The sequence below is a fragment of the Micropterus salmoides genome, unplaced genomic scaffold (assembly GCF_014851395.1).
Source record: "Micropterus salmoides isolate LMB-PRFRI ecotype aquatic unplaced genomic scaffold, ASM1485139v1 Ms_hic_scaffold_7, whole genome shotgun sequence".
NCBI lineage: Eukaryota > Metazoa > Chordata > Actinopteri > Centrarchiformes > Centrarchidae > Micropterus > Micropterus salmoides.
The window spans coordinates 6,755,815-6,770,192 of NW_024044459.1; the positions used below are offsets into that span (position 1 = coordinate 6,755,815).

The 14,378-nt window shown below is 42.3% G+C and overlaps 1 protein-coding gene across 1 annotated transcript; it reads left to right on the forward strand.

Annotated features, from left to right (window-relative positions):
* The first annotated feature begins 381 nt into the window (after positions 1–381).
* On the forward strand, positions 382–13,102 carry lrp13 (low-density lipoprotein receptor related-protein 13). The gene is made up of 21 exons (XM_038704174.1): positions 382–471; positions 659–805; positions 1,591–1,806; positions 1,932–2,147; positions 2,575–2,790; positions 2,889–3,118; positions 5,060–5,183; positions 5,278–5,462; positions 5,742–5,928; positions 6,085–6,297; positions 6,438–6,621; positions 6,715–6,916; positions 7,250–7,414; positions 7,749–7,949; positions 8,408–8,957; positions 9,071–9,190; positions 9,421–9,525; positions 9,681–9,914; positions 10,054–10,435; positions 12,856–12,964; positions 13,061–13,102. Exons 1-21 carry the CDS (start codon positions 414–416, stop codon positions 13,082–13,084), a joined length of 4,068 nt encoding a protein of 1,355 aa, XP_038560102.1. The 5' UTR covers positions 382–413; the 3' UTR covers positions 13,085–13,102.
* The last annotated feature ends 1,276 nt before the right edge of the window (positions 13,103–14,378 follow it).

Here is a 14,378-nt window from a genome sequence, read left to right on the forward strand (position 1 = left end):
ACTCATTGGAGGGTTACAAGACAACAAATAGTTGATGTATTTGATCATCCTTATTGTTTATGTGACAGCATGGGTCAGCGTGACATTCAGAGAGGTTTGGGACATTTTCACGGGATAGGAACTCATTAACGTTAGTTACATTTTCTACAACAGTAGTATAAAAGCAAAAACAAAAAACAACAATAAAAAAGAATGATACAATCAATTACAGCAATTTGTTATTGGAGGAGGTCCTGGATGACTTTTAACGTTTCTACTCTTGTTTATTGTTTATATATGTCAGAATAACAACTGCTCAGGATAATATGAAGCATTAGCTCCTCCCCTCAGTCAATTAGGTTCCATTGGCCGCACCTGGATCATTATAAAATGCTACGTTTTTGCACTTGTGCCGTTTTATTTTATCTGTGGCGATGGGTGGACGTTTGTTTCTTTGTGTTGTCCTGTTGCAGTTGTCAGGGCACTCGCAAGGTGAGCCAGGTGTACCAAAACTAATTTTACACAATCTAAAAAAAATATCCTGTTTGGACTTCATGCATTATCATTTATTAAAAGTGACATTTCAGTTCAGACACAGAATGATGGCTGCATTATGAGCTATAATCTTTACTTTAGAGGTGACACGTTTCTGCTCACTTAACTCAAACCGTTGTTTCAGCTGGAAGACCTCCTCTGAAGTGTGGCCTGGGCTCTAAACTGTGCAAGGATGGCCTAGAGTGTGTCTTGGACAGTCGTGTGTGTAATGGAGAGCCTGACTGCAGGGATGGTTCAGATGAAAAGGACTGTGCTTCAGGATGCACTGAAGGTACTGCAGTGTATCCACACATAATGTATGGTGAAGTCAAATAGTACTTGTCATTAATTTTGAGGTTTATTTGATTTTGATAAAAATTTTAACAAAATAAGCAAATTACTGATTAAATCAATATCTGATTTTGTTTAGTGTATTCTCAAGATTTTTTTCATCTACATTGTTTTTTTTTTTTTTTTTTTTTACTAAAACCCTCAATCCTAATGGACTACTGAAACTCTTACACTACACAATGGATAAAGTCAACAGGTGCTGTCATCAAATGGAAATTACAAAAAAATAGAATCTGGTTCACACTCCTGCCTGTAGATCTGAAAACACTAGAGTTCGGTCCTGTAAAGTGAAATCCAGTCAGTTTTTTTTTGTAAGGTACACCAAAGCTAAAACTAATGCAGTTAATTTTTGTTGATTCAACTGTGTGGTTGTTGTAGAAAATTAATGGACATAAAGGAATGTTTAATTTGGAGGTTGCAGTTTGTTAGGATGTTAAATTTTATTGTTATACTGACATGTGTTATTTGGCCCACCCTGTTTATATCATTGAGAGTAAGCTAAATAACATCGGTGTTATGCCATACAGTTCAACAGGACTACAAACTATATCCTCGTCCAAAAATGACCAAACAGCTGAAACGGTTTCAACACACACTGAACATTATTCCTTTCATGAAGGATTTATTGTAGGACTCTGTAGTAGATGCATTACTTTCAGTTTTAATATTCTATCTGGCATCCAATCAAACATATCAGCAATTTTTTGAATGCCTGCATACAAACAGATCAGTTCCAGTGTGACCATGGGAAGACTTGTGTAGACAAGGACCAGGTGTGTGATGGTACACCTCAGTGCCGGGACCGTTCTGATGAGCTTCAGTGCACGAAGCAAACTGAGAGCTGTGTTCACCACTGTGACAACAAGAGTCGCTGCTTGCCTGCGAAGTTCCTGTGTGATGGACGGAGGGAATGTTTAGATGGCACAGATGAGGCCAACTGTGGTAGGTTGAAATTATCGGACAATATAGATCTGTTTAGGCGATAAGCACGTCCATATTTCATACTTTCATAATATGCAGTCTTGAATCATAATGTTTACCAGTTTTATATTTGGCATCTGCATCAGAGGATAAAGAGGAAGACTGGTATGAAGAGGAAGGGACCAGTAAATCCTCTGTGTTTGCTGCCTCTGTCGGCTCCCCGGCCACCATCAGGTGTCCTTTGGGCTCTAAACCCTGCAAGGACAACACGGAGTGTGTCATCTACAACCATGTCTGTGATGGAGAAGCAGACTGCAGAGATGGCTCTGATGAGGAAGACTGCTTATCGGCGTGTGAAACGGGTAAACTGGTGATTGGTTTGTGTGTGTGATCTCCTGTACATGGGTTAAGAATAAGACTTTACTACCCTATAGTGCATAGCATTCATTCTAATTGTGTTTGCACATCTGAATCTAATGCCTTTCTCTCGTACATTAAATGTAGAGGATGTTGCTTCAGTGACACTGTATTGACTTGAATGTAGTCAAAATGTATATGGATGGATTTTCCTCACTGCAAAGTAGATAATTGTGCAAATTATTCATGGGTGGTAACCATTAACAAATAGCATATATATAACAAAGGAGAACAAAAGAACCCAGATATTTTGGGGTGTGTTCACAGGATTATTAATGGAGGACAGTTGCATTCACTAAAACTGGGAACAAACTACACAATTTAAAGCCCAGTCCTGACAGTCTCCTGATCATGCCTTTATAACTTCTTCAGACCAATTCCAGTGTGCCCATGGAAAGAAGTGCATAGAGAGGAGTCAGGTGTGTGACGGTGTGTATCAGTGTCAGGACCGCTCAGATGAACAGGGATGTGCCAAGCACATGGACGGCTGCACTCATCAATGTGACAACAAGAGCCGCTGCATTCCTGATAACTTCCTCTGTGATGGGGAGAGGGACTGTTGGGATGGCAGTGACGAGGCAGACTGTGGTATGTTGTCGAACAGGATATTAAGTACTCACTGTATTAACCAGCTCTGCTTGTATAGGACACCTTTTGTCATCCTTGCCCCTGCCCCCTTTCCATAGCTGACGAGGGCTGCAGTGCCACTGATTTTAAATGCACCAGTGGCCAGTGTGTGTCGGCCACAATGCGTTGTGATGGTCACCCAGACTGCTGGGACCGCTCCGATGAGGAGAGGTGCACCAATGCATCGGTCTGCACCACCAAACACCACTGTCCCCAGAGCAAGGAGTGTCTGGTGCAGGAGTGGATCTGTGACGGCGATCAGGACTGCAAAGATGGCACGGATGAGAAGGTGGATGTTTGCGGCAACAGCACAAATTTGATGGGCAGAAGAAAACTTAGTGGGTCCAAGCAGCTGTAACCCTGTTGTATGTATTAGGATTATTCTTCTACTTGTACCCTAAAAGGATCTGGGACTTGGAAACCATAACAGTTCCCAAACTTTGCAGATAGGTTGGAGATCTCACTCACTACTCAGACAAAACATTCTCTAGATGGTAGGGCTAGAACAACAAATTCAGACCTTTAAATACCTATTTGCGTCATCTAAAGTTTGTCCAAACACACTTTCAGCACTCGGCTTCAGAATTTTCACTTAGCATACCTGGACCAATCAGAAAATATTCCATACAATTTTGAAATTATGCATTTTTACAGCTGTCTCTTAAAATTTAATTTTACACTCCATAAATCAAAATTGACCTATGCTTGGTCCAAGCTTTGCTGAGCAGTCCTGGGATATTCTGCCACTATGGGGCACCACACATGCAAATGGATTTTTATCTTGTATTTGGCTGCATAGATTTAAACAAATTAGGTTTGCACAACCAAGGGTCGTCGCTCAGTTGATGGATAAAAATTGTGCAGTGACTACTTAAAATAGGCGTAGCTTATAACTGTAACTTCTAGCCTCTAGCTTGCCAGTTACCTATTGGCAGATAGTATTTCAAATGGTGGTCAGATCGGTTAAACGCTGAGTCCACTAATTCAGTATCCTGCTGCAACTTGTTCAGTATGCACATTTTCTTTTTACTCAGGGTTGAATCAAATGTCACCCAAATACTTGACAATGCACCAGAAATCTGCAGAATTGTGACTTGTTTCAGAATTACTTATCACATTTTGACTAGTTTTAATTTTAAACACACCAGTCTGGCACATGTCATGTAACTGCCTTAACTGTTGTGTGGAAACCACATGTCAGTGGCTCAGTCAGTAAGTCACCTTCTCTTGGGATACAAAGTTCCAGGATTTAAATCCAAGTGGATAGATTCTACTTGCCAACAATGAAGCAATTCATGCATGTGGTGTTTGCTCGTTAGGTCATATTAAATTGAAAAATGCACATTGTGTCCCTTTTGAAAATGTTTTTCTCTGCTAAAGTATTTCTGCAGTAAAAAAACGTAATGGACAAATTGCCAGATGGGTTGCAAATTCCAACTACTCAGGCACATAATGACACACATTGACCTCAAGGTGGTGCTGAATCAAGTTTACGGTTTCAGAAATGGCTGGGCCTAGAGTCAAAATTTGTCAAGTCCTCTGCTCTACAATGATTAGGATATCTTGTCAGAAACCCTTGGGCCAATCGTCCCAAAATTTAATCAGGGTCATCCATGGACTCCAGTGATCTTTAAATTGTTTAAAGAAATTTTCAATTCAAAAAAAGTCAATTTCAATTATACAAGCCAATTTTTTTGAAATGGCAACAAATGTGACAAATATTCACTGACCATAATGAAATTATTTTTGAAAGATTTCTATAACTCAACAGATCAGCATACAGTGACAATGATTTATTAAGACAATCAGTTTGCTTGTCAAGCATCCAACTGCTCACTCTGCTTGGACCCGGTCACTGGCTTTTGTAGTATTCACTAAGTTTTCAGGAACAAGGTAAATGCAATCCTAAAATGTGAATCAGACTGAGTTGAGGATTGGACCCTATTTATAGGATTATATTTACTTGTAAAACCACTGTACAGCAACACTAAAACCTTGACCTAACACATACTGTAGTACATGTTCATCTCAGATTTATTGTTCACATACCCCTTTGCCACACATTTCTTAATGTGGTTTTAGAGTACTACAGTTATGCAAATGCTAAATGGAGTTTAAAGCCAGATACTCTAATGGTCTAAACATTCACCTGGCCTCTTGATGCCTCCAATTTCCAAAACAAAAGCAAGAGTTTAGATGACAATAAAATAATCTATTGGTTTCTCTATAGGATTGTCCTGTGCTTCCACTGAACTGTGGTGAGTACCAGTGGTTGTGTAAGTCCAAGTGTATCCCTACAGCTTGGAGGTGTGACGGCATGAAGGACTGTGACGATGGCAGTGATGAGACTGAATGTGAGTAGCAGGGTAAGACAAAATGAAACCACATGAGCTTGCCTATATTACTTTTATTTCAAAATGCAGAATATCTGTAAAATTTGTGTACTAGGTGGGGTGGTGACATGCCTCCCTCACCAGTTCCAGTGTGGCAGCCAGGAATGCCTGGATCCACTCCTGGTGTGTAACAACATTACCAACTGCGCAGACGGCTCAGACGAGGGAGGCAGCTGCCAGATAAACTGTGCAGATAACAGGCGCTGCTCTCAAAGCTGCCACAGCACCCCACAGGGAATGGTGAGGACCCTGTATCTCCAGCTTGGTGTGGTTGAAGTTAACCAATTAAGTTGAGGTCTGTCCTGCAAGTCGGTGGCATTAAAAGGGAAGAGGAACGCAGTAGAAACTGAACTGTGAATGTAGTGCTGAATTTTCTGAAAGACTATTCTGGATGAGTTTTATTTTATATTTAAGTAAAATGTGTAGGCTGAGTATCTCAACTACATGATGGCTAACCCTCAAAGTGTGTAATGTGGATGTTGCTGCTACTTTGACTAATTCTTTATTCTGGCTGTGTAGCGTTGTCACTGTGAAGCAGGATTCAGGCTCATGGAGGACAGCCTGACCTGTGTCGATATTGATGAGTGTGAAGGCTGGAGTCCAGGTGTGTGCCGTCAGCTGTGCATCAACACTCCAGGCTCATACCAATGTGAATGTCTTCCAGGCTACATAATGGAGGCAGATGGACACCACTGCAAGATCACTGGTGAAGTTGTTTTATCCCCCCCGGTAGTTTAATAAATACATCCACTCAATTACACATACTTATTGTAACCGTTTAAACTATCGCAAGAGGAGTTTATAAAAAGGGGGGGGGGGGAAATCCCTTTACCACTATGATTTTCATTTTCTCATTCCTCAGGTGAAGCATTCCTGTTGTCTTCAGTCCAAACAGACCTCTACTTGTTTGGCCTGCGCAGTCGTAGCCTAGATGTGTTGTCCTCCTCTGCCAAGAAGGCCATCCTCTCCCTGGACTATGACTGGAGGGAGCAGAGGGTCTTCTGGGTCAGTCTGGACACTGAGAGCATCAGGTGGTCCTCACTGGACCAAAAGAGCACAGGAACTCTGATTAAAGGTTGGTGCAACACAGATGTGGTTGGAGCATTGTAGGTGACTGATTCTACATGTATTAAAATTCATGTAGAATTGTTACATGTTTAGTCACATGCATAAGGAATACCTCCTCAGGTCATGGGACGTCATTGGTTTCCACAGGTGTCCGGGCTGATTCTGTAGCTGTGGATTGGCTCGGGAGGAACCTTTACTGGGTCGATGGCGTGAACAGTCAGATTGTTGCCATCAGACTGGCAACAACCACTGTGAAGTCACAGGACCGCAGTATCGTCCTGGATGAAGACCTGGATCAGCCTCACTCTTTGGCACTGCTGCCACAAAAAGGGTCAGCATGACTTTGAATTCTGGTCTTGAAGTTTTTAACAAGCATTGTAGGATAGTTTGGAGTGTGAATTAAAGGCTTTAATGTTTCTACCAGGCTGATGTTCTGGACAGAGATTGGTAATGTAGTGAAGATAGAGCGTGCTGGGATGGATGGGTCAGAGAGGATGGCAGTGGTGAACTCCAGTCTGGGCTGGCCAGGAGGTGTGGCTGTGGACACAATCTCTGACAGAGTCTACTGGACAGATGAGAGGCTCAGTGCGATTGGATCTGCAACACTGGATGGCAATGACATTCGGGTGAACTATTTTGGGACAGGGCTGTTGTTTATGCTTGGAAAGAATGTGTTTCAGGTTTTTATATGCATCTACCCAAAAGCTTGTTGCGGACTCCTGGAAATCAATTTAAACCCTACAACTCAATGCTAAATCTACCAGCAGAGGGCCATCTTGCCCACCTTTTTATAACTAGAAGTACCCAACAAGTGGCACTTCATGTGTGTGGGTTTTTTTTTTTCTATAATGGCCTGAGCATAGATGGATGACATTTCATGTAAAAACAGCAAGACACTCTAAAGCCTACCAAACCAAAGTAACACCAGTTCTAAATGTGACATGTCTAAATGTTTTCAGATTCTACAGATGAAAGAGACCACCAACCCATTCTCCTTGGCAGTGTTAAATGACATGCTCTATTGGTCTGATGCCAAGAAGCGAGTGGTGCAGGCTGCTCATAAAATCTCCGGCAAAAACCGCCAGGTTCTCCTAAAAAGACCCAGACAACCTTTGGCTGTGAAGGTGAGCAAGATGTTCAGAATTACAGATGTGTAGGTGGAAATGGGCTGGTACTAATGGTGACACTTGTGAATCACTTCACATGTGTAAAGTGCTCACAGCAGCTTGCTAACTGCCCACGCACAGTTATGACATTGTATGTTTGAAGCTTTCCACTTAAGAGATCAAACTATTTTGGTACAGTGTTGGGAAATGGGGAAACTCCTGATGGAAAATGGTAGAACTTGTTTGAAATACTACATCTAGCACTTGTATATTTATAATTTCATTTTGGTTTTTTGTTTAATCAGCATGAATTATAAGTACAAAAAAGATCTGTTCCCTGCTTGGTTTGCAGATCATCCACCCATTACTCCAGACAGGCATTGAGAGCCCCTGTGAGAAGATGGACTGTTCACACATGTGTGTGTTGGCCCCGGGACCCAAAGCGGTGTGCAAGTGTCCCTCAAGTCTCTTACTGGCTGGGGATGGCATGACCTGCTCCAGCTTCGTCAATTCAGCATTCCTACTGATGCTGTCTCCCTCCACCGTTACCCAGGTAGGTCTAATTTGCTTTAACGGAGACTGTAAAAACTGTCAATATCCTGACGGTAGTGCATGAGACAGATGACCTGTGGAAAAATCATGTTCCTCTGACTCCTCCTACTGCATCAAATGCCATTTGCAAGAATGCACCACTACCGAATCAAAACAACCAATCAGAGCCAGAAGGAGTCTCTAACGCAGTGTCAGTCGTTAGGAGTGCATAAAGGCACATGGGGTCCATACACACTATTGAGTCACATTATGAGTTGCTGTAATGAAAATCACAAGTTCGATCAGTCTGTTCAATTATTATACTGATTTTGGTTTCTACTGACTGTTAGGTCATTTTGTTCTCAAGTAATTTTACAATGTACAATAAAGATTTTGAACAATTTCATTCATCGAGGTCTGTGATTTTAAGTGTGCCCTTGATTGTTTTGACGTGTATTAAATCTCCAATGATCTCTGTAGATCTACTTGCAGTCCCGACACACAGCAGCAGAGCTGAAGGGCTGGCCTGAACATCTGGCCCTGCAGGTGCCCAACATCAATGAGGCAGCCTTAATGGACTACAGCCTACGTGATCACACCCTGTTCTTGACAGATGACGGCACAACTTCACTCAGCTCCTTTAAGCTTAAGGACTCAGACTTGTCCTCTCAGAGCCAGCTTCTAAAACTCCTGGGTGACACCATCACCGCCATGGCCTTGGACTGGGCATCACTTAATGTTTACTGGAGCAGCAACAAACAGCCCCGCCTGCAGGTCACGTCCATCAAAGCTGCACACACTGCAGTTCTCATAAAGGAAGGTATTGGTAGATTGGAGTCAATCGCCCTCCACCCTCCCAGTGGAAGAGTTTGTTTCACCAACCTGGGCCTGCAGAGTACAGGTACCGTGGCTACTATAGAGTGTGCCAACATGGATGGTGCTGAGCGCAGTGTGGTGTGGAAGGATGCTGTCCGGCCCACATCTCTGGACTTCTCTAATAATGGAGAGACAATTTACTGGGCTGATGTAGGTAAGGACTTTTACAAAGTTTCAGTTGGTATGGTAATGGAAAGTATTCATGCACTGAAAAGACAAAGTGCATGCTTTGTTCAGAAAAGCCCTAACACTTGGCTTCCTCCCCAGGTTTAGGGACTATTGGTTCTGTCCAACTCGATGGATCTGCATACAGAGAGTTAAAGACTGGTGATGGCCTGGCTGCAGTGGCTCTGAGTGGTGACACTCTGCTCTGGATGACTGTCAGTGGTAATGGCTCATAGTATGTACTAAATGAAATGACAGTGTCACTTGGTGTGCCAACTAACAGTACGTGGCGCTATTCAGCATTACTTTAAATGGTTTCTGTACTGCAGGTTTTTTCCTATACATCACTAGTTAAAGACATCTCTAAGTCTGAAATGCTGTTACTAAAAACTATGAATTTCCTTACATTTCTAATGTGGCTACATTTACTTTGTGTTGGCCCTTTCCTTCAGACAAGACCAGGCTCTGGTACAGAGAACAGCAGCAAAACAAGCTGTGGTTTGAGGTTGGAACAGAAGTGGTCAGCTTAAAGGCATTCAGCAAGTCCAGTCAGACTGGTATGTAAGAACCACACACCCATAACAATTTTGATGGCAGTTCAGAGGGTCTTTCAAATGTGACCGCATTGAAGTGGTTTGGTCTAGTGCTAGACCTCACCCTATATATCACAAACTCCAGTTGACTGATGGTAAACGGACACTATTTTTCACAGGTTTAAACCAGTGCACGGAAAACAATGGCAACTGCCTGCACTTATGCCTCGCCACCCCAGGAGGTCGGACATGCAAGTGTGCCCATGATCACATCCTTGTGAATGCTACCCACTGCAGGCCGGAGCAGCGCTGCCCAGATGGCAGCAGGTCCTGTTTGGATCAACTCTCATGCCACCCAGTTGAGAAGTTCTGTAACGGGCATGTTGACTGCCATGACCACTCAGATGAGAACTGTGAGTCATTATGCCTCCTTTTTTTTTTTTTAAATAAGAACTGGGAAAATAAATCTACAAGATCAAGTAGACGTTATGACATCTTAATTTATAACGACCTAAAAACTTGCTTTTTTTAAATTGACACTGTGGTCCTTAGGTGTCAGCCTGAAGCAGTGGTCAGGCGCCAAAGGCTCTGCTCTCACCCGGCCCAGCAGTTCCTCTCCCCCTCCCTCCCCTCTCCCTTCTCTCTTTGAGGACAATGGTCTGAACACCACCCTGAATGTAAGCAGTCATCTCAGGAACCTGGACGCCCAGCAGTGCAGCCAGAGCCGCTGCAGTGGCAACGGGCGCTGTGTGGACACTAGTGGAGACACGGTTTGTGAGTGTTCACTGGGCTACAGCGGTGACTCCTGTCAGGACCCTCTCCCGAAGACCATGCAGCGTCCCATTGTCTACGGCGCTGCAGGGCTCTGTGCAGGTGTGGTGGTCATTGCTGTGATAGCAGTGGTGGTTAAGAGGAGGAAGAGTGCCAACGCAAGGTTTGTATGATTACAATTAAGAAACCTTCTTGTCACAACATATAGACTTAATCTGTAGCATATCATTAATTTCCTTACAAGACAAACTTTAACAAGACATACAAACAAGCCAAGCTAGTGGCTTTGTAGGGCTTTATTTAGGCAGCAGCAGTGCTTTTAGCTAAATGATAACATGCTCACAGTGATAGCAGGTTTAATGTTTGGCAGGTATGTAGCTAACACTTGACAATTGGCAAACACAAAGTACTACTGAGTGAATGACTTTAGCCTTAAGTCATAAACCAAATAAAGACTGACTTCATGCTGCTGCTAAATCATTGAGGGACCACCAAAGCTTCTGGAACTTATTCTGATATGACCATAGACTATATATAAAAATGACCATGAATGTCTTAATTAAATTTCATGGTAATTCACCCAGTAGTAGGTATTCTCTAAAATATATTTCAATCTTCTGGAGGCGGTAGAGGAAAGTCAGAGGCTCGCCAAAGTGAACTTCATTGTCTGGAGACCATGAATACAGTGGGTATGGAAAGTATTCAGACCCCTTTAAATTTTTCACTCTGTTTCATTGCAGCCATTTTCCAAAAATTCATTTTATTTCTCAGTAATATACACTCAGCACCCCATCTTGACAGGAAAAAACAAATGTAGAAATTTTTGCAAATTTATTAAAAAAGAAAAACTGAAATCACATGGTCATAAGTATTCAGACCCTTTGCCGTGACACTCATATTTAACTCAGGTGCTGTCTATTTCTTCTGATCATCCTTGAGATGGTTCTACACCTTCATTTGAGTCCAGCTGTGTTTGATTATACTGATTGGACTTGATCAGGAAAGCCACACACCTGTCTATATAAGACCTTACAGCTCACAGTGCATGTCAGAGCAAATGAGAATCATGAGGTCAAAGGAACTGCCTGAAGAGCTCAGACAGAATTGTGGCAAGGCACAGATCTGGCCAAGGTTACAGAAAAATTTCTGCTGCACTTAAGGTTCCTAAGAGCACAGTGGCCTCCATAATCCTCAAATGGAAGACGTTTGGGACGACCAGAACCCTTCCTAGAGCTGGCCGTCCGGCCAAACTGAGCTATCGGGGGAGAAGAGCCTTGGTGAGAGAGGTAAGAAGAACCCAAAGGTCACTGTGGCTGAGCTCCAGAGATGCAGTCGGGAGATGGGAGAAAGTTGTAGTAAGTCAACCATCACTGCAGCAATCCACCAGTCGGGGCTTTATGGCAGTGGCCCGACGGAAGCCTCTCCTCAGTGCAAGACACATGAAAGCCCGCATGGAGTTTGCTAAAAAACACCTGAAGGACTCCAAGATGGTGATAAATAAGATCCTCTGGTCTGATGAGACCAAGATAGAACTTTTTGGCCTTAATTCTAAGCGGTATGTGTGGAGAAAACCAGGCACTGCTCATCACCTGTCCAATACAGTCTCAACAGTGAAGCACGGTGGTGGCAGCATCATGCTGTGGGGGTGTTTTTCAGCTGCAGGGACAGGACGACTGGTTGCAATCGAGGGAAAGATGAATGCGCCAAGTACAGGATATCCTGGACGAAAACCTTTTCCAGAGTGCTCTGGACCTCAGACTGGGCCGAAGGTTTACCTTCCAACAAGACAATGACCCTAAGCACGCCGCTAAAATAACGAAGGAGTGGCTTCACAACAACTCCGTGGCTGTTCTTGAATGGCCCAGCCAGAGCCCTGACTTGAACCCAATTGAGCATCTCTGGAGAGACCTGAAAATGGCTGTCCACCAACGTTTACCATCCAACCTGACAGAACTGGAGAGGATCTGCAAGGAGGAATGGCAGAGGATACCCAAATCCAGATGTGAAAAACTTGTTGCATCTTTCCCAAAACACTCATGGTTGTATTAGATCAAAAGGGTGCTTCTACTAAATACTGAGCAAAGGGTCTGAATACTTATGACCATGTGATATTTCAGTTTTTCTTTTTTAATAAATTTGCAAAATTTCTACATTTCTGTTTTTTCCCTGTCAAGATGGGGTGCCGAGTGTACATTACTGAGAAATAAAATGAACTTTTTTGACTTTTGGAAAATGGCTGCAATGAAACAAAGAGTGAAAAATTTAAAGGGGTCTGAATACTTTCCATACCCACTGTATGTGTACAAAATATTTTCAGTCTCAACCAAAGTAGTGGACTGATCAACATTGCTATTTTAAGCTACAGTGTAGCTTAAACAACAGAACCACAGATGGCATAAACTATTCCTCTTAAGCAACATAGACCTGCCAACAACCAATTTTGTGAACACTTGTTATATCTCTACATTTGCTGTCTGTGCAGACATGTTAAAATATGTTTACCACATACAGCAACAGTTGACTAGATGTTACAACGGGGCTACTTCTTTTCTTTTTTTTTTTTTTTGTATTTCTTCCCTGCAGGAGAGCTAGCCCAGCAGCAGTGAAGGAAATGAGTATGACTGAGCTGGAGACAAACGCTGAGACCAGCCCCAGTACACAAACTGCCCCAGCAGACACAGACAAACCAGAGGTGGACCTCCCCAAAAACGCTAAACTAGCAGGTTCCGATTTTATCTTGCTCTTTTGTGGGATGACAGTCTGACTTCTCTTATTTCTTTCTTTGCAGGAAGCGGTATCTTCTGTGGACTGAGGCAGATTTATGGCAGATTTATGGGAAAGCATGTTTTTAAATAAACAGTTTGCATTTTCCACTGTTTCCTGTTAAGTTATTTTAGCTGTTTACTCTCAATTAGACCACCAATGCTAAATTCTGCTTGAGCCAAACAATTTTCCTGATCTTTGCTTATGTGACCAAATGTCCCCCACAAGCTGACAAGACAATGCAGATTGCAATGAACAATTTTCATTATTGATCTGCCATTTTACTGATCATTTCATCTTTGAAATTTCAAGCAATACTTTGTTTGAAGACCTGTAGGTAGGCTCTGGGATGTGCAGTTCAGTCAAACACTGTTTGCAGTGAGATACAACGGAGAGAAGCAGCATATCTTCACATTTGAGAAGACTGAACCAGAGAATGACACTCGCTTCAGACCAAATGGAAAGATAAATGGCAGTCATACTTGGCAGGTTTATACCAAACACTTCAAAGGACTCTCCCATCAGCTGTACTTCAGTGCTAATAAACTAATGTTCGCATGTTAACAAGCTAAACTAATAGTGAATGTGGTGAATATCCTAACTAAACATCAGCATGTAAGCATAGTCATTTTGAGCATGGTTGCATTAAGCTCAAATCACTGCTGTGCCCATGTACAGCCTCCTGCTGTTGTAGCTTGTTTAACAGCAGTTTTACAGCTAAAGTGCTGTGGCTTGGGGACAGTAGTGTAATGTAATCAGGACATTTAGTTGAGGTACATGAGTGAGAGATCAAATTTTTTTTTTTTTTTTTTTTTGTGGCACTACATTTGACAGTTATCTACTTTGGAGAACATTTTAAATACAAACATGTGATCAGAATATATAATGATGCACTGTTACATATGAAACAAATCAACAGCATATAGCAGTCAAAAGCTCCACCCTGAACAATATTAAAATGTTAACACTAACAATCCAGTGATAAAGTGAGTGTGTGTACTTTTGAGTACATTTTGCTGGTAATATTCTTTTACTTGGAAAGTTTAAAGGCCGGACCTTTAAACTGTATTTTTACATTATATTAGTGCTTTTACTTAGGGGCCTGCACACCTTTGTAAACCCACACAAGTGAGATTATTTTGGCTTAAGCACCATGGGCATTTACATAGTGTGCTTGACTGACATTTTCCTTATCCTCCTATTGGCTCTGTTGCACCATTTAGGGAGGAACAAGTGACACATTCATCATTCTTACTATGTTGACATGAAGCCAAGCACAGGTCTAAACAGCACTGTAACTGAAAACACCTGTTTGTGTACAGGTGCTGGTCATATAATTAGAA